At 40.4% G+C, this 27,592-nt stretch overlaps 2 protein-coding genes across 4 annotated transcripts; one reads left to right on the top strand and one right to left on the bottom strand.

Annotated features, from left to right (window-relative positions):
• Positions 1–1,715: 1,715 nt before the first annotated feature.
• LOC130140203 (putative disease resistance protein At3g14460) lies at positions 1,716–7,515 on the bottom strand. 3 transcript variants are annotated; one of them, XM_056318996.1, is made up of 6 exons: positions 3,746–7,515; positions 3,556–3,616; positions 2,854–2,941; positions 2,581–2,697; positions 2,067–2,142; positions 1,716–1,943 (listed from the first exon to the last, which is right to left on the bottom strand). In XM_056318996.1, the coding sequence occupies exon 1, from the start codon at positions 7,202–7,204 to the stop codon at positions 3,785–3,787; it is 3,420 nt and encodes a 1,139-aa protein (XP_056174971.1). In that variant the 5' UTR covers positions 7,205–7,515; the 3' UTR covers positions 1,716–1,943; positions 2,067–2,142; positions 2,581–2,697; positions 2,854–2,941; positions 3,556–3,616; positions 3,746–3,784. The 3 variants fall into 3 exon arrangements, with proteins under 3 accessions (XP_056174971.1, XP_056174972.1, XP_056174973.1); XM_056318997.1 differs by having other exon boundaries at positions 4,358–7,515; XM_056318998.1 differs by having other exon boundaries at positions 2,581–2,666; positions 4,358–7,515.
• A 16,922-nt stretch (positions 7,516–24,437) lies between these two features.
• LOC130140206 (FCS-Like Zinc finger 8-like) lies at positions 24,438–26,606 on the top strand. The gene is made up of 2 exons (XM_056319000.1): positions 24,438–24,615; positions 24,717–26,606. Exon 2 carries the CDS (start codon positions 24,782–24,784, stop codon positions 25,676–25,678), a length of 897 nt encoding a protein of 298 aa, XP_056174975.1. The 5' UTR covers positions 24,438–24,615; positions 24,717–24,781; the 3' UTR covers positions 25,679–26,606.
• Positions 26,607–27,592: the final 986 nt, after the last annotated feature.

The following is a 27,592-nucleotide window of genomic DNA, read 5'->3' as shown; positions in this document are numbered from 1 at the left end:
GTACGGAATCACTGTTCACCGTCCGTACACCGCGCCGCCGTCCGCCGGGAATTCCGCCGCCGGTTTCGCTGTTCATCAGTGATCGGCCGCCATTCCCCGTCGTCGTGACCCTTGTTTTGGTGAGTAAAATTCCTAAACCCGGATTAGGACTGATAGTGCGTTTTTCCTGGACTGGTTTAGGTATTATCGGTGCATTTTTGACCGGCTTAGATAATAGCAAGTGTGTATTTGAGACTCAAGTTGAGGACCGATTAGTAGAATTTATTATCGGAAAAATTTAGTGGATTAATGAGAATCGTTGGGGAGGATAATAGGGTTTAATGACCAATTTAGGAGTTCATCGGTGAAATTGCCGGGTATGCCCGGGTTGTCTGAATTATATTGGTGCTCGTGGTTCATTGCATTGCATAACATGGACACGCATTGCGTATGCCAAGAGTGAGGCATGTGATGAAAATTGTGCGAGAATGCGTGTCTGCCATGAGCATGTGATCACCTAAAATACCCCGGCGTTATACGCGGGTTCGATAATAATGAGCTGTGATCACCTAAGGACCTTCGGGTCGATACCGTCCTCATGCACTTTGAAGCAGGACGATGCCCGTACGTCCGGGAAGGCGACCATCCTCATGCACTTTGAAGCGGGCTCGGTTCGCAAGGAGAAACAGTGTTGCGCCTCATGCACTTTGAAGCGAGGCTAGAGACACCGGGCCGGATCGGATGCTGCGCCTCATGCACTTTGAAGCATGCTAGACGCACCGGGCCGTGAAAAATTGATGACTCGAGTCGTAATAATAATTAATTGGGCAAGTGTGCCAGTGTGGGCCAGTGGGCCAAAGAAATGTGCATGACATGTCAATGACATTTGCATGCATAAACATGCATTGAATGGCATGCGAGTGTGTGAGACTCGGTGTATGAGCATGTGATTGGCGTACGTGTGATAATGTGTGCCACGTATGTCCCGTGATTATTACATATTGAACTATCTAACCTGCAGGGTCAGAGAATTGTATGATTATGGTTGTGTTATGATTTTAAATGTTTGTTTCCGGTCAGGAGATTACATGCTAGCCTAGCCTAGGTTTAGGGGTTGAACTCACTCGAGATTCGTCTCACGGTTGTATGGCCAAACATTTTCGACCCCCAAGAAGGATGCAGAGGTCACCACCTCTTTTTGGGAATATCGCCTTTTATCCAGCAGTCGTCAAGCATGCACCCCGGTGGGGATGGAGCAGACCAGAGAAGTGGCTGTTTGGATTATTCTCAGCTGTTGGTGTTTCCTTTTTGGTTGTCGTGAACACTGTAAAAAGAGTTTTAAAATAGTAATATAAGTATGTACATATTTTCTGCGTTGATCGTTGTTTATTGGATGGCTATCCTTGGCTCATATTGTAATTGTCTGGGTTTGTTTATTTTATACTTCCGCTTGTGCTTGATCTCTGTATGGGCGTGGGTCGGCGACGCTTCCTGGGACGTCGCAATTTATCGACCGAAAGTGGGATGCTCCCGCTTCGTGGGGTACGGGGCGTGACAAATTATACCAAGACTGCAATCCCAACTCAGTTCTTAAGCTATTGCAAATGATACTGCATGCTCAATGTCAAAAACTTAGACTCATCCTTCCACGAGCCCTTATCAAGTATATATGACAAACGAGGGCCAGTATGACTGTGAGTCCATCCTGTATATCAGCAACAATCCTCTCTTCGTCATTTTTCACTTTCTCTATGTAGCTGAGCCTCATTTTCTGTTTTGTAAGGTAATGTGAACCCATTGAACCACTCTCTCTTGATGTCAATAACTAGATTCACCTTATTCAAGGAAAACTGAAGCACCTTCCTATAGTCCTGGAAATTCCCGTGGAAAGGCGCCACCTTGCCTTGAGAAACCACCCAGACCTCATCTGAGCTTCCAGCTATTAGATGCTCATCGTGACTAACCTGCAAATCAAGGCAAAAAGAGGGCTGTTATCCGTGAAAATGATCCATCATTGGTCAAATTGAAGTATTTTGACAAGAAAATCAATCTCACCATCAGAATTCCTGCTTGGAACAAGACCAGACCTTGAATGAGTGCCTCCGCCGCATCCAAATCCTACGGTTGAGGATAGGCAAAAATGCAAAATCACAGTCACTCATCCTTAGACAAGAAACACACAATTTGCAAAGATAATACTTTAGCAGTCATTGGTCATTAAAGTAGAACTTGAAGACCAAATTTATAAACAAAAGTAGGTCCACAACCACATTAACTATGTGCAGAGCCCAATATTGCCTATAGGCACAGATATCAGAACTATTTGGTATAATGATTACTCTAATACGAAAAAACTGATCAGGCTAGCATAACTGTTCTATTCCGAATATTTTCCAAGTTGGAATAATTAGATTGGTTTATGTTTCATTATAAGTTATATATATGATGACAGAGGCTCTCTGTAGCTGTAATCACTGATTGGTTCTCCTAAAATTTCAATGTAATAGCAGATTCCGATAAGTTCAATTAGTGCAAGAAAAATAATAAGCTAACTGAAAAGGTAATTGAAGTCATAAGATGGAAAAAAATGAGTAAACTTACCAGATGATTGGATGGCTCATCAAGCAAAACTATGTAAGGTTTCTCGAAAGTTATCTTGGCAAATGCAGCTCTGCTTTTCTGACCACCTATTTATATGGTCAAAGCACCATGTTATATCTGCAATAAAATCCAAATAGCCACGCAGTAGTACACAGTGAACTACAATTCAGATTACAAATTGACCAACCTCTACTAGAGCTTCTAAATTTCATGCGAAAATTGCTGCAACAAAAAATTTACATATGCAACAGTAGCAAGAGGGAGGACATGTACCAGACAAGGTATACATTGGTTGAAGTGCACGATTTCCAGTTACACCAAAGTAACCCAAGTGAGCTCGAAGCTTTTCTTCCTGAACTCCCTACAGGAAGAATGCCACATAAGAAGGTATTTTCAGATAAAATGACACAATGTATGACAAAATCATTTTCCGCAGTGGAGTAAACGCAAATGCAAACCCAGAGGCAGGCAACATATCATTACAATCTCAACCAAACAAGCATAAGTATATTGGCTAAAAATTTCTAGCAAGCTATAAGCAATAGTTCCTAAACCATCAGAGATCAAGACCCAAACAGAAGGTGATTTATGGAATATCAATGCTGTCATGAATAGGAGTTGTATTGAAAGCTTGGAGCCACGAACTGCCTCAGAATATTATCCCAGATCAACTGCTTAATACTACGAAGGATCATCATCAACAAAAAGAAGGTTCTCGATTCTAAGGTTCTCGATTCTAAAGAAAACCATATATATATATATATATATATATATGCTGCATCCCCTTCCTTCACAATCACATCACAGCTTCCACATAACTGATCATTTTTTTAGATTTTGAAAAAGATTATATTCACTAGAAGAAAGTTTAGAACATATCAGTGCACCAAATAAATTTCTTTGTTTCTTCTCTTTTTTTTTTTTGGGATAAATTGCAAAAAAATGACACAAAAACATTGACAGCATTAGCCCTACCTCAACAATGTTCGCAAATGATCCTTCCAATAGATTTTGCCAATGCAGATTACAATGGTACCTGCAAAACAACTAGAGTGAATGAGCTAGGGCACAAGAAAAAGATGCTGTGAAGAGAACAAACAACGAACGCTATCGAATTGAGGAAGCAGAAATGGAAATCGATGCCTCCAAAAACCATAAAGCTCACCCGAACCCTAGAAAACCCACTGTGCATGGCCGAATCAATTCACTGGATCCGATCGCCATCAATGAGGATGCTCGGGATGTCTTGGATGAGGGGCCAATAGTCGCCGCCGAGGTTTGAGCATCGGTCTTTCAGAATCTCACATTCTCCTATGCGCAATTCTTTGAGGGAGGGAGGGAGGCCATCCTCTGGCAAGTACCTCAACTTCGGATAATCGTGGATCCGTAACTCTTCGAGAGAGGAGAGATGGTTGCGAAGACCGCTCGACAGTCTTTCCACGTTCTTCATCTCTCCAATGGCAAGTTTGGTTAGAGAGGAAGGGAAGAGAAGACTCCACGCATCCTCCTCCTCCTCGTTCTCCTCCAAAGGAAACCGCACCTTCTCTCCCTCCCCTCCCATGCTCCTTCCGTCAATTAACAGTCTCTCGAGGGAAGTGAGCATGTGTAAGCCCCATTCTCTCACTGGTTGCTCCAGATTCTCACACATTCCAATTATAAGGTGCAGCAAATTGGGAGGAAAACCTCCTTCGGGGAAGCGTTTGATATTTTGGCAATTGATAATAGATAGCGACCCGAGGGATGTAAGACGATGCCACTGATTTGGTAGAGACTTTACCTTAGGACAATTACGGAGCCAGAAACACGACAGGGTGATGGGAAGGGGAGGGAAGTCCTCTATCTCCAATGCTGGACAGTCACGTATTTTCAAAAAAGTGAGATGGGAGAACGTGCGAAGGCACTGTGGTAGGCTTCTTAGTTTCATACAGTTGTTAATAGTTAAATATTTCAACGATTCTATGGGGATCTCTTCTAGCGATTTCACTCCCTCGCAATCACTAATTTGAAGTGTCTTCAGAGCAACAAGTTGAGGCATCGGGTTAATACTGGTGGGGTCATCTGGAGCAATGATAAATCCCTTGAGTTTTGGACACTTCTCAATAACCAAATTTTTGAGGGCCTGCATTTTGCTCGGAAGCTTTTCTAAACTCATGCAATTCCTTAATTCCATGCTTTCAAGGTTGGAAGGTAGCTCTATCTCTTTTTCTCCTGCCACAAAAGACGTGAATTGAGCACAGCTTTGGATGGCTAATTTCTGGAGGCAAATAAGATTTCGTGTTTCATTTTCATCTTGCCACAAGTGTGTTAGCTTGTCACAGCTTGTTATTTGAAGCTCCTTTAGCTTGACCCAACCGCTCATAAACTCATGATTAAAGCAAACGAGATCTGCAAGATTTTCAACTCTGAGAACGGTTAAAGAAGTTAGGCTGACCAAGCACGTTAAGATCTCCTTATTACAATCCTCAAGGTATAACTCGCGGAGAGATGGAAGACGAACCATGCCGGTTAAGTTATTCAAATGCGGGCATGAATGAATTTCAAGTTTTATGAGAAGATCAAGTTGACAAGGCAATGTCCCGACCAACGAAGGACAGCTCCGGACAACAAGATGCTGAAGACAGGAGAATGGGAATTCTTCCTTTGGGTCCCCGGCATAACGACCCCAATCCTTCCATGCCAACATCTCTTCAAACTTCAAAGTTGTTAAGGTCGAGAAAGGCCTTTTACCACCGTAAAATTCAGAGCCTATCATTCTTACTGCATGTAGACCTTTAAGAGATAATTCCTTAAGTGAAGGTAGTTGTCCAAGTAGGGGCAGCGACGTGACATTAGGACAGTCTCGCAAGTACAAAGACACTATCTTAGAATATGATGGACTATCTAACCAGGATGGGAGTTTTGCACCACCATAGTACGAGATAGTGAGATTTTCAAGATTAGTGTGAGGTTGGAGAAAGTGAAGCACCTGCGCTTCACGCTTATCATCCCGCAAATTTCCAAAATCTTCACCCCAATGCAAGGCTAAGTTGCTAAGGCCTTGCTTTCCTGACAAATTAGCATCAACCGCGTCTCTCACTTCTTCCACCTTTTGCAATTCTGATATGAGTAATTCTCCTTGAAGATGTGGCAACTTCTTTAACTCTTTTAACTGTGACCCTTTCTCTATTCCCACCACAAACTTGGACAAGATAGTAAGATTCTTCAAATTACCGATACCCAATGGCATCTCTTTTAGACTTTCTGTATCTCTAATGTCAAGAAACTGTAAGCCGACCAATTTTGTGATACCTGAAGGCAACATAGAAAGCTTTCGACAACCTCTCAATATCAAAGCTTGTAATTTGCACAAGGTGCTAATTGACTCGGGTAGCCATTTGATATCAGTGTACGAGAAATTGAGATATCGAAGATGTTTTAAATCACCGACACAATGCGGTACCTCTGTGATGTAACAATGACATAACGAGAACACCCTCAAGTACTTTAAGTTTGTTAGCACGTCATGTAGCACCTTGCTGGAAATAGAGAAAGAGCCCCCACTATATCCAACACGTACTAGAATTAAACTTCTTAGTACCTTCATTCCGTGATATGCTCCCAGGCATTTTGATGTAACATGCCATGTTGTCATGAATGATGCATAACGAGCTTTCTCTAGAGATGCATCGTCTTCATTACCTGCCAGCTGAGAGTCCCCTGATCTATAGCATGTCCTACCCGCAATTGACTTTGCTAGATCATTCAGAAGATCATGCATTGAAAACTTAGCTGCATTGACCCTTGATTGTTGAAGAAATGATCTCGATACTAACTCATCGAAGTGATCTTGTCCCAGTCTCAAGATATCCTCATTTGCCTTTTGTCCATCTAAAAAGCCCTCTGCTATCCATATGAGTACCAACTCTTCCCTCTCAATTTCATAATCCTTGGGAAATACCGCACAATAAGCAAAACATCTCTTCAAATAAGAAGGAAGATGGACATAGCTCAATTTCAAAACTGGGAGTACCTCATCTTTTTTTCCCTTTGGAAGATCCCATATTCTGTTATTTAAGATAGCTTTCCATTTATCTGGATTCCTTTCGTTACATAGGACACCGCCCAACATCTTCGCTGCCAAAGGTAAGCCTTTACATTTTTTAGCTAATTCCTTGCCTATTCTTTCAAGATCTGGGTGAATTTCAAAATTTGTTGCTCCAAGAGCATGAAAGGCTAATAAGCTTGTACAATTATCAAGGGACAGCTGCTCCAAATGATACGGTGAAGCTCCTCTTATGGAAACAACGGGAAGGTTGCGAGTCGTGACAATGATCTTGCTTCCCTTGGCCCCCGCTTCAAATGGCTTTAAGAAGTCAGTCCATTTTCCGTAGTTCTCATTCCATACATCGTCTAAAACCACAAGAAACTTCTTCCCGGATAAACTGTCCTTCAACTTAACTTGAAGCCCATTAAGATCTTCGCCCTCGCAGGACAACCCGGTGATCGGCCGCAAAATAGTCTTTGTTATGTCAAAAACATCAAAAACATCCGACACACAAACCCATGCTCTCGTCTCGAAATAGCTTTTCACTCTAGCATCATTATACAGCCGTTGAGCCAATGCCGTCTTTCCAACACCACCCATCCCAACTATGGGGACTATGCTCAGCGTGGCATCAGAATTTTCGACCTCACTGACCAATCGTTCGAGTATCTGTGCTTCTTCCTTCTCCCTGCCAAAAAACTGAGTCTCCGGTAGAGAAGTGCTAGGGAGCCTTTGGTTGGTGTTGTCAGATCTGCCCACAACATTCTCTCTCAAGCTTAAACGATCCTTCCTGATGACAATCTCTTCCAACCTGCCATTGATCTCCTGGACCTCGGTTTCAGACACGAGCAAGCACGGGTTTAGATTCGATCTGGAGGATTTATCTTGGCCAAAGCGAGAGAACTTCCAATTTATCCAACCTCTACTTGTGCTGGATTTTGCCCCCGACTTAACCTGCGTGGCTTGGAGCGCGAGCGCATCGAGCAAGTCTTCCATGTCATAGGCCAAGTCCCTAACATCGTCCAACCACTGCTTCACTAGACAATTACTGCTCAGTTGCCTGTCCTCTGCATCATCCAGCACTGCATTGATTGTATCTAGCGTCTTCCTCCAATTATTGAGCAGGTCGGTGCTGATTCCAGAGAAGGGCGGTGCTCCTTCCCTTTGCGCATTGCTCAATCCCAAAGAAGCTAATTTGTCGAATAGGACCTGAAAGAAGGAAGCCAAGACGGAACCCAAAACAATCTCTACAATGGCCATGGGTGAATCAGTCACTGTAGACAACAACAAAGGTTATGGTGAATCAAAGTGATAATGACCTAATAGAGAGAGAAAACTATGAAGTCGAGGAAGACCAAGACTTTCACCTACCAAAGAGAGGAAACGAAGATCAAGACTTTCAAGGATGCTTTCTATCCACAAGTGCTTGTTTCGTAATATTTAGAGATTATCCCAGATATTCGTAGTTTCCACAATCATATATCTGTTCATGTAAATAAACCATAAACTCAAGAAAATCAAGACCTTACTGGGTATGATGAACTTTTTTGTCGTGAAAGTGAAGCAAAATTGACAAAGAGCTTATGGGAAAGAAACTTTAATAAAATCCAAGAAGACAAGACTTATGGAGACTGATTATTATCTGACAATTAGCATTGATTATTGTTCTCTTGCTCAAAATCAACTAATTTTTGTCCAACTTTTGTCATTTTTAACCATGTTGTGATTTTTCGTTCATTAATCTCTATTGTACTTGTCTGTCGGAATTATGTCTAGATTTTCATTGATCTTTCCAAATTTAAGTTTAATAAATGAAAAAAGAGCAAAAAGATAAACTAAAAAAGATAAACAGCAAAAAACTGATAAAGAAAAAAAATGCAGGAATGGGGCGATAATACTTCGTGACTTGCGGAGAGTTCCACATCACATTTTTGTTTTGTTTTCTTTAAATGAAGATGCAATCTAAAGTTGTTAACATGCATAAAGATTGTCCCAGATTTTCCAATTTATAACATTGATTTATGAAAGGAAACGTGCAAATATGACAATTAATAATAATCCACACCAAATGGCCTAGATGTGCATGACAATGCTTGTCCACGAAAATTCTAATTTTTCTAATATAATTGTCCTGATACGAATATAATGCAATTCTATCTTAATATGTAATGAAAAATCATAAATTAGAGGTCAATTTTGGCTCGAACAAGTACGCGTGCCGATGTATCACCTCATTAAAACAACTAGGCTAAATTAAGATCAACAAATCACCATGAATTATGCAATCAAGCCACAACTTTAATCTGGCCAGCAAGTACTTGACATCAACCTCCCTTGCTGCATTAGTTTTGAGGGAAAAAGGGAGCAAGTAGATAGATGTCTCTTACCTATTTCGAGTAGACTTCCTAGAGTTGACTGGAAAACGGGTTTAGATCAACGAGTAAGCAGCTTGTTGTGACAACTCACGACGCCACTTAGCGATGATCACGGCAAGGCAGTGGTGGGAACGCAGCAATGAGGTGAGGACTCCGGCTTGACCACGGCAGCAGGTGAACTGTGATGGGCGATGGGCCTATCTCGAGCTGAATAACGGCTCTATCATGCCCAGTTTGAATGACAAAATATGACTAGCGATCTGGACAAATCAACAACAGCAATCCAGCAAGCACGAGCGCTAAGTTCGGATGAACAGGAGGAGAATACTATTGAGCAGGGGGACAAGCACTGGATTCGGCGGTTCACAGTCTATGCGTGCGAATTCAGCTACGGCAATGCGTGGCCACCGCTTGCAACGACGAATAATAATATCAATGGAGCTACGACTAGAATAGCAGATCAAAGATGTTGGTGATTGGCGACAATCAACGTGCATGCAAGACGGGAATTGAATGAAAGTGGAGTCTCTAGGTGTGAGTTTGATAATGATGATGGTGGTGGTGGTTGAAAACAATTATTGGATCACGTTCCACCAATTGTGACCAAAGATCGGTCCCTTCAATGCTGAAACAAAATGATTGAATTGGTAGGACCTTGCCTTAGACTTTTTTGTCACCATTTCCCATCAAGCATAGCATTAAGGACTTGACCCCTCCGAGGACGATGGCCCACCATCCGCCAATTGTTAAAGGCCTAAAAGCTACACACGATTGATAAAATCATATCTTGCTGCTTGATTCAAATAAAAATATTCGCCCGTTTTCCATTCCAAAAGAAGAGCCCTTAAGACTCGTATGGTGCTACGAATTGTTATCATAAAATTAGCCCATATTATTTCGGATACTTTTATCAATCATGTTTTAAATATCGAAAGTTATAAAAATCAACAAGAGTGGAGAATCTAAATATAATTGTCTTGATACGAATATAATGCAATTCTATCCTAATATGTAATAAAAAATCATAAATTAGAGGACAATTTTGGCTCGAACAAAGAGAAAAAAGAAAAACTAAAAAAGATAAACAGCAAAAAACTGATAAAGAAAAAAAATGCAAGAATGGGGCGATAATACTTCGTGACTTGCGAAGAGTTCCACATCACATTTTTGTTTTGTTTTCTTTAATGAAGATGCAATCTAAAGTTGTTAACATGCATAAAGATTGTCCCAGATTTTCCAATTTATAACATTTGATTTATGAAAGAAAACGTGCAAATATGACAATTAATAATAATCCACGCCAAATGGCCTAGATGTGCATGATAATGCTTGTCCATGAAAATTCTAATTTTTCTAATATAATTGTCCTGATATGAATATAATGCAATTCTATCCTAATATATAATGAAAAATCATAAAATAGAGGTTAGTTTTGGCTCAAACAAGTAGCGTGCAGATGTATCACCTCATCAAAACAACTAGGCCAAATTAAGATCAACAAATCACCATGATCAAGCCATGCAACTTTAATCTAGACAGCAAGTATTTGACATCAACTTCCCCAAAAATTTTGTTATTAAACTTGCAATCGGGATTATAAATAGACATGAAATCGGTTTAAGAACCAAATTTTTGTTGCTACTGTCGCCTCTTCTTTTGCTCAAAAGATTGCTTTTCCCTCCATTAATTGAAAGATTTCAGAAACGATATGGGTGGTTGCTCTCATGTAATGAATGTCTACCGGATGCTTTAGTGAGCGAAGTTCTGGCTGCATCGGTTTGAGGGAAAAGAGAGCAAGTAGATAGATGTCTCTTACCTATTCCGAGTAGACTTCCTGGAGGAGACCGTTGAACGGGATTAGATAAACGAGAGCAATCCAACAAGCATGAGCGCTAGGTTCGGATGAGCAGCAGGAGAACACTGTTGAGCAGGGGAGGAGCATATGGTGAAGCCAAGTGATAATGAGATAATGGAGAGAGAAAACTATAAAGTCCAGGAAGACCAAGACTTTTCACCTACCAAGACATGAAATGAAGACCAAGACTTTCGAGAATGCTTTCTATCCACAAGTGCCTGTTTTGTAATATTAAATTATCCCAGATATTTGTAGCTTCCACGATCATATATATTTCTTCATGTAAATATACCATAAACTCGGGAAGACCAAGACTTTACTAGACATCATGTACTTTTTGGTCTAGAAGGCGAAGCAAGAGTGAAAAGGAGCAAATGGGAAGGAAAGTTCAATAAAATGCGGGAAAACCAAGACTTTGCAAGACACAAATTGGCTTTGGTGCTTCACTTTTTAAAAAGAAAAACCAAAAAAAAAAAGCAAAAAACTGATAAAGAAAATAAAATGCAGGAATGGGACGATAATACTCTTCGCGACTTGCGGAGAGTTCCACTATACATTTGTTTTTTTTTTTTTAATGAAGATGCAATCTTAAATTACTAACACGCAAGATATGATTTTTCTACATTTTCCAATTTGGAAACGTGCAAATATGACAATTAATAATAATGCACTCCAAATGGCCTAGATGTGCATGATAATGCTTGTCCTAATACTAATATAATGAAACTCTATCCTTATATGTAATGAAAAATCTTCAATATGCCCAATTATGCAAATATGGACACCCTTAAAATTGTGAATATAACTTTCCCCAAAAATGTGAATGGCTAATATGCAATGTCCTAAATGTACAACACCTAATAAATCTACATGTGGTTTTGTTAAGCATGCCCCTAATATACAAATCTAGAACGCAAGGAATGTATAGGCAATGTAAACATGAAATTACACGTGAAGACGTGATCGAGAGTGACCCAGCGATATGCAATTTCATGAACACCGACGGCAAAAATATTCAACAAATCACCATGAATTATGCAATCAAGCCATGCAACTTCAATCTGGACAGCAAGTATTTGAACATCAACTTCCCCCAAATTTTGTTATTAAACTTGCAATTGGGATTATAGATAGGCATGAAATCGGTTTAAGAACCACAATATTGTTGCTCAAAATAATGATTGTGCCTCAATTAATAGAAAGATTTCAGAAAGAATAGGTGGTTGCTCTCGTGTAATAAAGGCCCACCAAATACTTTAGGTAGCAAAGTTCTGGCTGCATCGGTCACGGAAATGGGCGGCCACCGTTTGCAACTACAAAAGACAATATCGATAGAGCTACGACTAGAATCGGTTTGCAGGGGATTGGGCAGATCAAAGAGTGTGGTGTTGAATAATCTACGTCCTACCATTGGCGGTCAAGCAAGAAAAATCAAAGTTGGCCTCCGAATCTTAGTCAACTTTGCTTAATAAAGAAGGAAGAGAAACAGGCCGTGAATCAGGCTCCAAGCTGTCACTTTTAGAAAACAAGTCGACAGATCAACTTGCCTTAGCCAAACCTTTCCTCTATTAGATAACAAGTTGGCCTACATGCTCCACGTGAGCGCACAATTCATATGAAAGCCAAGCTTTTCCTCTGTTATTACTTGAAGTGAAATGGTGTTATGCCTTGTTAATACGCAATGTGCATGTGCTAATTATTGTTATCCAGGAGAAGTCACAATCATGCACTATCGGAAGCATGTATCCAAATGATTCGCGTTTTGCATTTTAACTGTATAATGATTTTGAAGCTGAAAATCTATACCCAAAGGCTCGAAATTATGTCAAACTCCATCATTACATGGTAATCGTGGCTGAGGATTCTGCAACTAGTGATCTCGTGCCAGCATATGCCTCCCTGGCAGCTCCTTGAGCATCGGGAGCCAAAATCGCGTCGAAGGATCACTGCTGAAGTGGATGACTTGAGCAACATATACGACCATGAAGGTCAAAGTTGCAGCAAGGAGTAGAAGAGCTAGAGAAGACGATCTGGTTAGGGCAGAACAATCCAACCGGTTCAAGTGATTTCAGGATCAACACAATGCAGAAACAAATAAGATGTTGAATTTTAATTGCCTTCGTAATATTTTGGTAATATAAATGTTGATAGTTCGTGCAAAGGCAGTCAGGCTGTTGTGAAGCGGGACGAGCGGGTTTAACAACTTATCAAACAAGAACGTGCAATCCCTCTAATCGAGGTGCTCTCCCAAATCTTAATCGCTTACGACGTTGAGAAATATACTAAGAGGTAGTTGTCACTAGCCTATTTAAGTAGGCAAGGTACCAGCCAGAGAACGTTCTTTTTCCTACGAGCTAGAGATCCTAAGTTTGGAGATTTGATTACACTAATTACTTATTAGGTGATTCGTGTCATCTTTATCAAATTATGGATTCTAAGTATTCTTCAATACGTGTCTATACATGCTTGTTTGATTGAGATTGACTCGAAAGTGTAATCTACTCGTCGAACGAAGCTAAAGAAATCGAGTCACGATATTAAAATAAAGAAAACAACACAACACATCAAAATGACAATAAAGGACGAATAAAAGTAAAGTGTGAAAAGTAAATTCGATACGAGACGAGCAAAGTATATGCCGCCTCATTATTAAGTTTCGGGACATGAACCTGTGAGCTAATTTTCGAAGTCAAGTCAAAGTCTAATTTCGGCTAAGGAGAATTACCTACGGTTTCACTAACGATATTAAAGACGAAAACATTCAACGAACTAAAGTAATACTATCATAAAAGCAAATAAGATTTTTTTTTATCTTATTATTATATTCTGACCAAAAAAAATCTTATTATTATTATTGTTATCCTCATCCTCATCATCATTGTTTTTTAATTTATTATTTATTATTATTTATCTTTTCTCCTTTAAATTTGACAATGATATGTTTGTTCATCTTTAAACAGTGATAATTACTAGTATTCCTTCTTCTTCTTTTTTTTGTGTAAACTCAACAAGATTGACGGATACCAGATATTTTACTCGAAAAGTGATGGGAAGTGGGCTGATGTAGTGGTGGCCACGGGCCGGTTTCGGCCCGGAACCGGACCGGTCAAACCCGGGCCCGGACCGTTGACCGGGCCCACGGTTTGGAACCGGAACCGGCCCGTGCCCTACGGGCCCGGTTCTGGTTCCAGAAATTATGGAACTGGGCCCGGAACCGTTGACCGAGCCCGGGTTTGACCGGTCCGGTTCCGGGCCGAAACCGGCCCGTGGCCACCACTACATCAGCCCACTTCCCATCACTTTTCGAGTAAAATATCTGGTATCCGTCAATCTTGATGGAACCGGCCCGGTTCAGGAAAAAAAAAAAACTGCTGCATTGCAGAGTTAGCAGAGTCGCAGACTGCACTCTGTACTTTGCAGTGCAGTGACCCGTTGGCCCAACGGGCAAAGTTTTTTAAAAAAAAAAAAACCCCCCCAGGCCCCCCCTACTCCCCCAGGCGCCCGCAGCAGGGCCTGCACTGCAGGCCCTGTTGCGGGCAAAATAAAAAAAAAATAAAAAATCCCCGCAGCAGGGCCTACATGTCTGCAGGCCCTGTTGCGGGCTTGCGGCCCGTTGACAACGGGCCAACGCCCGTTGGCAACGGGCAAAAAACTATTAAAAAAAAAAAAAGATAACCGTTGCAAAATTGCAACGGTTATCTTTTCTTTTTTTTTAATTATAAATTTTCTTCTCATTTTTTTCTCATAAATTCTCTCAAATTCTCTCAATACTCACAATTCTCTCAAATTCTCTCAATAGTCGAAATTCTCTCAAATTCTCTTAAATTCTCTCAATTTTCTCAATACACGCAATTCTTTCTTAATTCTCCCAATTAATTCGCTCAATTCTCTCAATCCACTCGAAAAATGGCAAGTAGAAGTCAAGTGCCAACTGGCAAAGGTAAGAATATCGCGACGGAATCCCATCATTCTTTTGATCCTCGTGAATATGCAGATTTTCAAGATGATGAAATCAACATTTTTCCCGATGTGGAGCGCATCCCGGCGCAAGAAAGTTTTCATCCTCCTGCCGAAATATCTACAACAAAGGAAGTGGAACGGGAATTTACATCTGACATTTGGAATCATTTCACGAAAATAGAAAGGTTTGATATTGGTCAAAAAAGGTATGATATAATTTGTAAATATTGTGGGAAAATATATAAATATACAGGTGGACAAGGATATGGAACATTTAAACGACATCTTACGAGCAAACATCCAACCGAAACGGGAATCGATATCGGGCAACAACAAATTTCCGGGTACGTCAATCCTAACACTTCCCCTTTATTTCGTTTTAATGAAAAAAACTTATAAGGAAGAATTAGGCAAATTTATTTCCGTTGAGCATTTAGCATTTAATTTTGGAGAAAGATTTGGTTTTAATGAATTTGTACAAAAAGCATGTGCTCCACAAGCAAAACGTGTTCCTAGAAATTCAATTAAACGAGTAATTAAAGATCTTTACAAAAATGGAAGAAAAGATTTACAAAACTTTTTTATACAATTTAATGGATGCGTGCATATAGGTAGTGATAATTGGAGTGATCATTGGCAAAATCATTCTTACATGGGCATAACATGTCATTGGATAGATGACGAGTGGAGTATTCAAAAAAGAGTTATTGCATTTAGAGTTTTCGATGATAAGCATACGGCAAATAATATTTATAGAATAATTAGGCAAATTTTAGAAGAATATTATTTGCTTAACAAAATTTTTTCAATTGGTTTTGATAATGCTGCGGCAAATACCGCTTCAATTGCCGATTTAGAAAATATTTGTAAACCCGCTTTTGGCGGAAAATTTTTTCACATTAGATGTGCTTGTCATGTTTTAAATTTATGTGTACAAGATGGTTTGAAAACTCTTGATATTTTTCTTCAACCAATAAAAACGGCGATTCAATTTTTATGGAAACATCCCCAGAAAATGAAAGAATGGGGTAGATTTTGTAGAGAAAATGGCAAAAGGCCAAAAAGATTTCCAAAAGATGTTCCAACTCGTTGGAATTCTACTTTTCACTTGCTTAATGAATCTTTAGCATATAAAGATTTATTATGTGCATTTATTTCTAATAATATACCCGAGATTAATTTATACCCACAAGAGTGGGATATTTGCCAAAAAATTTTAGATGTTTTAAAGGTTTTTAATTATGCAACTTATACTTTGTCCGGTGTTTATTATCCTACTATACATTTATTTTTAGTAGAGTGTACTAATATTGTCGGAATTTTTGATGAATATGAAAATGATGTTGAATTGCAACATACTATAGTTGCAATGAAAATGAAGTGGCTACATTATTATAGGGAAATTCCCATTATTTATTTAGTTGCTTGTGTTTTTGATTCGCGTTGCAAATTGGATGGCTTAAATGATTTTGTGCGTACGTATTATCAATGTTTACATTATGATGCGATAAATGTTACAACCATAATACGTGAGGTTAAAAATGTAGTAATAGAATTATATAATGAATTTTATGCTAAATATAATTTAGGTGATATTGGATCTTCTCGATCTACGGAGATACAAAATGACAGTACAGGTAAAATTAGTAGAGGGTACCAACTTTTATTACATAGACAAAAAAAATAAAAGGAGTAATAGGAAATATTTCTGACTTAGAGATTTTATCTAACCGTTTCATTTGAGTTTACTGAATCCGAAGGTGGTACAGATTTTTTAATTTTGGATTGGTGGAAGAGGCACGCAAGCCAATATCCAATCCTTTCTCTTATTGTAAAACAGATTTTTTCAACCCCTTGTTCCACAGTTGCGGTCCAATAAGCATTTAGTGCCGGAGGTAATATTTTGGACGAACATCGTTCAAGATTATCTCCAAAATCAGTGCAGATTCAAGCTTGTGTTGCTGATTGGACGAAGGCTAAATACCGGCAGCAAGAGATAGATCGGAATAATGAATCCGAATTCTTTAACGACGGAGATACTACCGGTACCGGTACCGGTACTGGAACGTGTAGTGACGATTGAGGGTAAAAGAACTATTGGAGTTGGCAAATATTTTCGGGAACCCTTGTTTCTCATACCGGGTACGCCCACGTGAGCTTAGGGAAACCGAAATATAATCCGACGACATGTGACCTCTGGTCCTCTGCGCACGGAATGCTTAGGTTTTGGGGTCATTCTAGGGCATATATATTGTGCTCTTTTTTTTATAAATCGTTGTAACGAATTATAATGTGCTAAATGATAATTTATTAAGTTCAAGCCCTCTCTTTCTCTCTTGTCTTTTTGTCCCCAAATTTGATTACAATTTACATTTTAATTACAATTTATATTGAATAATGTTCCGTCACCGGAACATTAACTTTTTAATTTTTTTATTATTTTCTTTTCTTTTTTTTATTTTCCTTTTCCTTTTCTTATTTTTTTTCTTTTCTTCCTCCGCCGGCCATAGCCGGGCCGGCGGAGGTCGCCGGCCTCAGGCGAGGCCGCCCTCGCCGCCGCCGGCGGCTCGGGCGAGGCCGACCTCGCACCTGGGCGAGGCGGCCTCGGCCGGACGCGGAGAGGTTGAGGCCGACCTCGCCCGCAACCGGCGAGGCCGGCCTCGGCCGGCGAGCCTCGCCGGATCCGGCGAGGCTCGAGCTCGCCGGCGCCGGCGAGGCCGACCTCGCTCGCAACCGGCGAGGCCGGCCTCGGCCGACGCCGGCGAGGCTCGACCTCGCCTCGCACCTGGGCGAGGCCGGCCTCGGCCGACGCCGGGCGAGGCTCGACCTCGCCGGCGTCGGGCCGAGGCGGGCCTCGCCGGTGCGAGCGAGGTCGGCCTCGCCCGACGCCGGTGAAGTCGAGCCCTCGCCCGGATCTGGCGAGGCCGGCCTCGCCCGGCCCGGCGAGGGTGGCCCTTGCCCGGCGCCGGCGAGCCGGCCTCGCTAGGCCGGCGACCTCCGCCCGGCCCGGCTATGGCCGACGGAGGAAGAAAAGAAAAAAAAAAAAGAACCGGCCCAGAACCGGTTCCGAACCAACTGGTTCTGAACCTGAACCGGAACCGGAACTGGCCCGGAACCGGACGGTTCCGGTTCATGCTTGGCCACGAACCGGAACCGCTGGTTCCGAACCGGAACCGGTCGGTTCCGAACCGTGGCCATGACTAGGCTGATGAGTGAGCAAGGCCGAATTATGCGAGTGTAACATCCTTAATCCATTCTTTTAATGTGGTACTGTATATTTTTGATCTTTTCTCTAACTTTAATTGTATGACTTGGAAAAGATGTTAGAGATGGGCACGAAGATGATTTCGGGCTCGACACCAGGAGAAAGTATTTGGTGGTTGTTGAGGGGCGTTTGGCAAGTTGCAAAAAAGTGAACATTTCTGATCTTTTATTCTCAGAATCAGTTTGGGACCAGAAATCCGTTTTTTAAAATTTTTGTACCCGGGCATAAATTTACAAAAAATTGTTTCCAGAATCAGTTTTGGAACAGAATCAAGAAGCAAAAAAAAGTAGCTTCTTGATTCTGGAACAATTTTTCCATTTCTGATTCTTCTTGGTTTTCTTCTTCCTTTTTGGTTTGTTCTTCTTCTTCTTCTCGGTCTGCCACCGTTCGCCGGCGACCGGTATGTTCAAACTAATCCCTAAACTTTTGGTACATGTTCAAACTAATCCCTGTATTATATGTTCAATGTTATTTTTCCATTAATTTAAGTTTTAGGGACAATATGAAATATTTCCATATAGTTCAAGGACTAGTTTGAACATGTACTAAAAGTTTAGGGATCACATTGAATATATTAAAAATTTAGGGATCACATTACATATTGAGCTAAAGTTCAGGGACCACATTTAATAAATTAAAAATTCATGGATCATACTGTACATTGGATTAAAGTTCAAGGACCATTTACATCATTTTTCCCAAGGAAAGAAAAATGGTTAATATCACGGAAAACCCCAAATTGGTACGCCTATGACAATTTTACCAAAAACTAATTTTTTGACCACGAAAAATACTAAGCTGGTACACCCGTGATAAATTTACCCTCAGTTAGTTTCTGTTAAATTTTACCATCAAATTGTTGAATTTGATGACACGTGACAGTTAATAGGCGTACCAGTTTGGGATTTTACTCCTCTATTTGTCATATGTTTACCAATTTGTGATTTTTCGTGGTATTAATCCAATTTAATAGAGGGTGTATCTGTCACAAGTGTACCAGTTTGGGATTTTTGGTGGTCAAAAAATTAGTTTGGGGTAAATTTGTCACATGCGCACTAGCTTGGGATTTTTAGTGGTAAAAAAATTAGCTTAGAATAAATTTATCACGGGTGTATTAGTTTGGGGTTTTTCGGGCATTAACCCGAAAAGAAAGAAAGACGCGAGAGGATAAATGGAGAGAGAACGAGGTAACGTGGCTTCGAAAGGATTCTAGAAGGCTGAGTCACCCACGCTCGCAACAGAATCCGTTTTGCACTCGCAACAGAATCTGTTTTGCACTCGTAACAGGATGGGGCGGAAGGATATTCATTCGGTTCTTCACGGAGAACAGAAAAAGCGAAGCAAAACTCTCTCTCCATGAGAAACTCTCTTTGCTGTGCTCCCTCATCCTCTCTCTCTCTCTCTCTTTCACGAAGCTCTTCACTAATTCTCTCTCTCTGATCTCTGATCACATTGGCCCTTTTCTTTATTTGGTTTCTTCTTCTTCTTTTTTCTCGTCTGGGACAAACTGGTGTCTCTCTTTTCCAAACAAATAATAGTTTATTTGACAGATGGCCGACTAGTTATTTTGCTAATTCAAGGTGTTAGTTGTGTATGTAGTAGTGAAATCTGAGGTGGAAAAAGTGCGATTCTAAATTTTTTATATTGAAAAAAAAAATTCGGGCAAGTTAGGGCACGAACATAAAGGGGAGCCCGAAATCTCGGCCGAACCTATTTCGACCAAAAAAATCGGCCAGTCAAATCAAGGTCCATACGGGCTTTCAAGCATTTTTGCTCACCCTACAAAATAAGTGTCATGCTAGATAAAGTGCTACATAGGGGGAACCACCTCTTGAACCTTATAAGGGCCAAATGCTACATGGTGGGAATTACCTCTTGATTCTTGAACCCGTGGGGGCCATAAATGTATTGAATATATTTGAACTTTATTAGAATGATCCCTCAAATTTTAGTTTTGAAGACGATCTACACACAACTACCAAATGATAACTCTAGTGAAGTCAAAATTAATAACAATTAAATATCTATGGGTGAAATAATTATATTTGGCGTAACAAAGTAAAAACCATTTGAATAGCTTCAACGATTGTCAAACAAACTTCAAGACAGTTTGCAAAAATGCTTAAGGAAGACTTCTATGTAATTTAGAGAAGAAATGATGGTGGAATAGGGGAATAAGTTATCCTATAATTGATCTTGCCCCATTGATCTTTTTATCCTTTTTGACAAACTTCATGCTGATGCTGATTCCGCACTTATTTAATGACATGACGAGTGTCACATAGCGAGCCATTTCATTTCGTAAGAAATTCTAGTAAAATCTCCGTACGTGTAGCGTTATTTATATTTCAACGTCTTGCCTGATTTCACTCCCATTACAAAATAATGAAAGAGAAACTCAGATACGAAGGCTGTTTTATAAATTTGACATAAAAAGTGATGTGGCATATTGTTATAAGTTATTGAATGTGCTTATTGTCCACTTATAATCTGCCACGTGGTTCAATACACTAATATTAATTATATAACATAGTACTCTCCAACAGGAGGAGAGAGAAAGAGAGATCAAGGTAACAACGAAGAAGAAAGGGAGGGGGATACCAAATGAATAAGATGGGTCCATATGAAGGACAAATTGGTGCCTCATATTCAACGAAGTCCATTACGTGAGGATTGGGAAGTCAACGGAGACGAAGACCCAACGTTCCATCGAATGCGCCGTGTAAGCAGACGACGATAACCCAACCAAAAAGAAGAAAAAAAGAAGAGACAAGTCCTTCAATACCCCGTCAACTACGGGAGCATCCACAAGTCCATGGAATTTGCAGGCTCGATAGAGGCCGAAATAGAGGTCCAGGCCGGTTCAGGATGCGCCCGAATTTTATCTCCATAAAAAAAAAGATCAATTATTAGATTTTTCACCTCAAATATCACTTTTTTTTACGTGTTTATTTTTTAACTTATTTATGACTTTACCAAAGTACTTTGAGTATCGATAAGGGGGAACTCGAAATCTTGGCCTGTGCCTATACGGACTTGAAAATTACGGCCATTTGATCTGGGTCAATCCAGTCTTTTTTGCTCTCCCCTAAAACTAAGTGTCACATGAGACGAATTTTTATATCGCGGGAGCCACTTCTTGATCCTTATAAGAGCAAAAGGCTAAATAGTGGGAGCCACCTTTCGAACCGATGGGAGCCACCTCTTCAAGTGCGACCACCCAGGTATATAAGTGGGATTGGCTATGTGGTTTGCATCATCGAATATCATCTAGTATGAAGCTAAACTTTGTCATTTATATGCAGCAAGTTGATGCGTCTGGTACGAGGAAATTGAAGAATAAAGGGGTATGGAGAGTTAGTACACGAATTTAGGGAAGAATCAGCAGTTCTAGCTTGATTCAAGCTCGTTTTCATGGATAATTGCTTTTTAAGTGCTTTTTAAGTACTCATGCTTTGATATAGGTCCAACACATTCATAGAAACAACATAAGTGCCAACATTCTCGAGATCTTAAGTGATGAAGTTTATATGTTAACATGGATAAAAATAGCATGTAAAAATACCAATATATGCAGATAAAACATTTACATTCGGGTATGCATATGCAAAGTGTGGATATTGTAACCTGTTACAAAAGAAATCAAAACTTCTAGTGTAAAGAGAATAATTTTCTCTTAGAAATAGGAAGTAAATATTTGGAATTTACTTATACCTCGGCCAGCAACATCAGTCAAATAATCACAATTGGCCTGTTTGTGGATGAACGTGGCTCACCGGTGACTAGAGCTAGGTCGTAATGTCTCAACTTTGGCCCTAAATAAAATAGAAATTAAGAAAATAAATTTATCAAGATTTTTTTATCTACATATACCGACAAAAAAAGAAGCGATCTTATCAATTATTTTCCATTAAACAATTTTATTGAAATAGATTGAATATAATGTTAACATACAAAGGACGAAGTCAATGATTATTGCTTTTTTAACATGCATGCACAGTTCTACTGATGAATGTTAGAATCAAGAGTTGCTAATGAAATGAATAAAAAAATTATTGTTTCAAGCTTTTTAACGGATTGAACGAGCTCGGACTTGAGCTCTTTTGTCTTATTCCCCAAATGAAAGATCAGACTTATTGCGCTGTTATCATAAAAAAAAAAAGTCAGTGTAATTAATTTTTTAATATGAGGAATCGTCCTTGTCTCTCTTGTAGAAAGTGAAAACAACATATCGGTTGTTTCATAATCTAAATGTTTCATAATCTAAATGCAAATCATAGTACACTATTTAATTTAGGTGAATCCAAAGCTCTTGCCTCACAGAATGGGGCATTATTTTGACATTATAGTTCATCATTCGACATACAACTTATTATTGTAAATGCATAAGGCTTCTGGCCTACATAGTTCCCAGGAGGATCGTAGTTACAAGTGACCAAAGCACCGCCCGTCGCACATTGGATCTTTGCGCATCCGAGCCTAACCGAGTTGCCCCACACCACCTGAGTGTAATGCCCACAGACCTTTCCCGGTGCGCATGAGTTGGAATTGTAGTCATAGTCGGGCTTTTCGCTGACCAACATGTTCACCGCTCTTGTGCCAGTAAGATTGGGGGAAGCCCATGCAAGGTTCTCCCCATAGAGTCCGCCTGAATGAACGAGCCGCGTGCAGTCGTTGGCATGCTTGTTGGCGTAATCCCTGGCATAGCCAGCCACGCCCTCGTCCCACGCAATCTGGCCCACACTGACCTGAAAGCGGGCCACATTGTGGGCCACGACATAGTCTTGGGGCAAGTCCTGGGCGATGGACAAAGGGATCGGCACTATGCTTAGCGCGATGAGGAAAGTAAGACGTAGGGGGACTGTCACACGGGAACTCATATTGTAAGAGACCAAAAGAAATTTGACAAAGGATGGATCTTAGTTGATTGATGAAGAGATGAGCAAAAGCTAAAAGGTTATTTATAGGATGATCATGAGGAAAAATCTGCGCATGGAAAAGTCAAATGTTCAAACTAGGCCACGATGACCGGAGAGTTACCCGTCAAATTGATTGATGAATGAATGTCACCTTCATGTGATTATTTTCATTCTCTGTAAAACGTTAGTTTTTTGCTATAGATATTCATTAGACACGTTAGAAGGTAATTTATCTTGAAACTCTTCTCTCTTTCCACGAAAATCCTTTACATATGTCGTCTCTTGGGTAAATCTCTACTCTTGATTGTATCGTTTGGCCTTTTCCACGAAATTGGTTTCGAGTCCAAGTCTATCATGAGTCAAGCAACAAAGGTCGAAGCGTCAAGCTCGGGCAGTCAAGTTGATGCATTCTCGATTTTTCTATCTAATGTTTGCACGAAAGCGAGTCTAAAAAATATCGAATACATGGGTATGATGTTTATTTTTGGTTGTAATTAGAAATTTCATCATAACTTCCGAAGACATTATATGCATAGTTGGTAATTTTTTCAATTTAGTCATAAACCTTTCAACTTCGTTAATTGACACCTAAATATTTTTACGTTTTGCTAATTGAGTCTATCCGATCAATTTTAACTGAAAAACGCTGACGTGGATACCGGCTATCCTACGTGGTATGACCGATAATAACATGAACAATTTTTAATAATACTTTAATATTTTTTTGTGAATTTTTTTATTAATTATTTTTTATTTTTCCTTTCTTTCCTTTTCCTTTTCCTTTCCTTTTCTTTTCTTTTCTTTTCTTTGTTTTTTATAAACCTCTGGCCGGCGAGGTCGTCGGTTGACCATTGCCAGCCATAGGCGGCTGGGCAAGGGCGCCGCTATCCTCGCTAGCCACAGGCGGCTGGCCGAGAGCGTCGTGGTCCTCGTCAGATCCAAGCGAGGGTGTTGAGCCCTTGCCCAGATCCAAGCGAGGGTGTCGCGCCCCTCGTCGGCCAAAAGAGGAAAGAGCATCCAAAGATCGCCGGGAAAAGTAGGCAATCGATCTTGCATCCGGATTATACAGACATAAATGGAAACGGAGAGAGAAAGAGAGAGAGTCGGAGCCCGACCGTGCAGATCAGTAGGTCAATGGTGGTGGTTGCTTCAGCTATAGAAAGTAGATTTTTGCCCGAGTAGGTGATGGACACCCTCGCCTGTTGGTCGACGAGGGTTGCGATGCCCTCGCTTGGTCTGGGCTAGAACATTTGGGGGGGAAGAGATAGAGCGAGAAAACCGGGGAAAAAGTTGAGCCTATGAGCTTCCGTTTCTCTTGGGTTTGCTCTGTTTCTGGAGATGGAGGTAGGAGAAATCTAGCAGAGAGAGAGAGAGAGAGAGGAACTTCAACTTCATGGGCTCTTCCTTGCGTAATTTTCTTGATTCTCTAGTGCTCAAAGCATGGCCTCAAAAAAAAGCATGGCCTCTTTGAGTGTCCTATTGATATCCCCCCTCTCGTCCTTCATTCTCTGACACTTAGCTTCAAAAAGAAAAAAAAGCCACGAACTTTCTGCAATTTGGTGGAGCATAAAGGCGATCCTGCTTGTGCCCATTTGAATTCACGGCTGTTCTTGCCTGAAATCTACAAATCTTTTCAGGTCTCTCCCTCTCTCTCTCTCTCCAAATATCTTTTTTCAATCCTTCTTTTTCATTTATAATTATGTGAGGGTCTTTGTTTCTTGGTGTTTCTTCTTTGCAGATTGAGCTGTTGTTGGGGCCGTATACATAGAGAGAGCAGATTTTTCTCAGAGAGAAGCTTTTTTAATGGCGGAACTTAGTTCTTTCTCTTTACCATCTCCCAGAAATAATTACAAGAAAGTCACCGGATCATCTTTTTTCAGCTTGCCAAGGCTATGCACTAGCTTCACTGTGAAGGGGTTCTCTGAAACCGACACTGCGATTAGTCCCACTTCAGTTCTTGACACCAAACCATTCTCATTCTCGACCATCAGAAACTCCTTCTGGTCTGATAACACCAGCACTTCGTCTTCTTCACCCAGAAACACAGACACAGAGCACAAGCGCTCTTACTGGGAAAAGAAGAAGATAGAATCAGTAGGAATTGGCCTGGGCATTGTTGACGCTCTGAAAGACGAGAGCTTTGACCCGAAGCAAACTAAACCCGAGACCCGGCCTGTCGTCATCTTCGGATCGAAGCTCAAGATCCAAGTCCCTTCCCTGCCGTTCTCTGTCCCTCCCAACCCCGAGTCGGCGAGCCCAAGGTCTCCACCCAATTTTGGGATCAAATCGAGGAATTCCCAGCTGGGTTTTGCATCACCGCGCATTTCGCGGTCCCCAGATACGAAATCCCGTTCCGGGTCATCCTCCAATTCGCGTGGCCTGGGTGTGCCCGGCTCGCCCCAGATTTTAAGTGCCAGTGAGATGGAGCTCTCGGAGGACTACACTTGCGTGATCTCCCATGGCCCGAACCCGAAGACAACGCATTGCATTGTCGAGAGCTGCTGTGGTGTTTTTGGGGTTGCCTCTGATTTGAAGGAGAATGGATTTTTGAGTGATGAGCAGAGTAGTGGTTCTTTGTCACAGAGTTTTCTTAGCTTCTGTTGCACCTGCAAGAAGAATCTTGGGCAGGGAAGTGACATTTATATGTACAGGCTAGTTCAAACTTTCAAGTTCTGCAATTTTGTTGGGACATCATTTTGAGTGATTTTTGAGTGTGATCTATTGAATTTGAGCACTTTTTGGACACTTTTGGGATGAATGTGGAAAGAGAGCATGTGTAACTGAGAATCCCTTTCCAAATATGGTAACCAAGTTTACTTCATGTAGCTTCTATAATTGAAAATTTTTGTGATTCTGAAACCTTTTTAATAAGAAAATAAAGTTTCCTGCCACATGAATTTGAATTTTCCCTAATCCTGTCATACAAGAAGAAGCTGAGACTTTCAATTGCAACTTTGATCACTGCAGTTCTATTAGATTCACCTCTGGTAGGAAGATGGACCAATAGATACAAGTTCATGTTGTGATTCTAGCTCTATTTTATTGTTTTTTTTTTTTTTATCATAAGATGGTTTACTCAATACCTAGGATTTCATATCACTTTGCTCTGGTACCTCATTCTGGTCACAATTATTTGTATAGAGTGATTCGATGAACCAAAAAAAGGCACATCAATTCGTTTGCACCATTTATCTCCGAATCTTTTAGCTCATACAGATTGGCATTTTCACCATTTTCAGGAGAGAGAAAGCTTTCTGTAGTGAAGAGTGCCGGTACCAGGAGATTCTCTTGAAAGAGGGGATGGGAAAATCAGAATCAGATGAATATGGCTTTTCTTGATATTGAGTGATAATCACCTTGCTTCAAAACAGAGCCTAGAAGAAACCAGCTTCACAAGGATAGATTAATCATTCTTAACATAAATCTTTAGAGGCAGAGAGAGAGAGAGAGAGACTGAACTTTCTATTGTATTGAATGGGTTGAAGCTTGATATTCTAGCCTTCGGGGCTGTTTCTGCTACTGCTGCTTCTCTTGGCAATCTTTTTTGCTTTCATTTCCCATTTTTCTCTACTCATAATTTTTCTTGTACAATTGATTTCCATGAAGTGATGATTTAGGAGATTTCTAATCTGGTGCTTTGGTCCAAAAAGCTTTTCTTGTTTGCATAGTGGTGCTCATAATGATGATAGGGTGACTGAGATTTTCCCCATTATCTTCCCCCAGAATAATTTATTGCTGCAAATCATCCTCTGGGCACATAAGGACAGATTACATCATTTGACGCAGAATCTTGCAGTTCTTTTTCCTTACCTGTGAGGCTGTGATCCTCCTCTGATCATACCCCACTTTGACAAGTTTTTGTCCCCTTCCATCAATTTAGTATTAGTCTAATGCAAGTTGGATGATCTTGATGATAGCTCATTGGTGCAGGAATGATTGTTTATTGTATTATTAGTATTATTATATGGTTGGAATCTTGAGGGGCTATTTCTTTTCAATTTTCTCAGGTACTCCCGTATTGAAAACCCCACCATTTGGTAAAATATGTTTTAAGTCCGACGCCATATTGTGATGCTGTACATTCTTCGAATTCTGCAACAAAGTATTATTCAATTTCAAAATGCTGCTCGAATCTGACCCAGTCCATTGTCATAGTAGAGCTGCCCTACAAGCTCGATGATTAGTTTGAAGCTGGGGAAGAAAACGATTTGAGTTCTCTTTTGCATGTTTAGACAAAGTGAAAAGAAAAGTATATTCAATCACAAAATTTGGTGATTATCATTTAAGGAAAAAAATGGGGAGTAAGGTGTACTAATGATTGTAGCATTAGGCAAATATAGATCATCACATTCTTACTTCTTCTCTTTTTTTTTGAATAATTGATGACACAAGTATGGAAATCCATATGCTTAGAGACCCATGGACATCTTGCAAGCCCTATGAACTAGTTTAATACAGACCTTTGATCTATGCATGTGGCCCTTATCTAGAGCCATTAAAAAGCAGTTGATGGGATTCGAATGAATGACCTTCAATTCTTGAGTTGGAAATCCCCCAACGTCCCAACAAACCATACCAATCCCGTGAGATCATTACACTCACTAACTTGAAAAA

This window comes from Syzygium oleosum, unplaced genomic scaffold (genome assembly GCF_021117445.2).
Source record: "Syzygium oleosum isolate NSW1041296 unplaced genomic scaffold, Sole_v2.1 Sole_v2.17, whole genome shotgun sequence".
Taxonomy (NCBI): Eukaryota; Viridiplantae; Streptophyta; class Magnoliopsida; order Myrtales; family Myrtaceae; genus Syzygium; species Syzygium oleosum.
The sequence above is the reverse complement of the archived record's forward strand: the minus strand, read 5'-3'. Positions and strand labels throughout refer to the sequence as shown.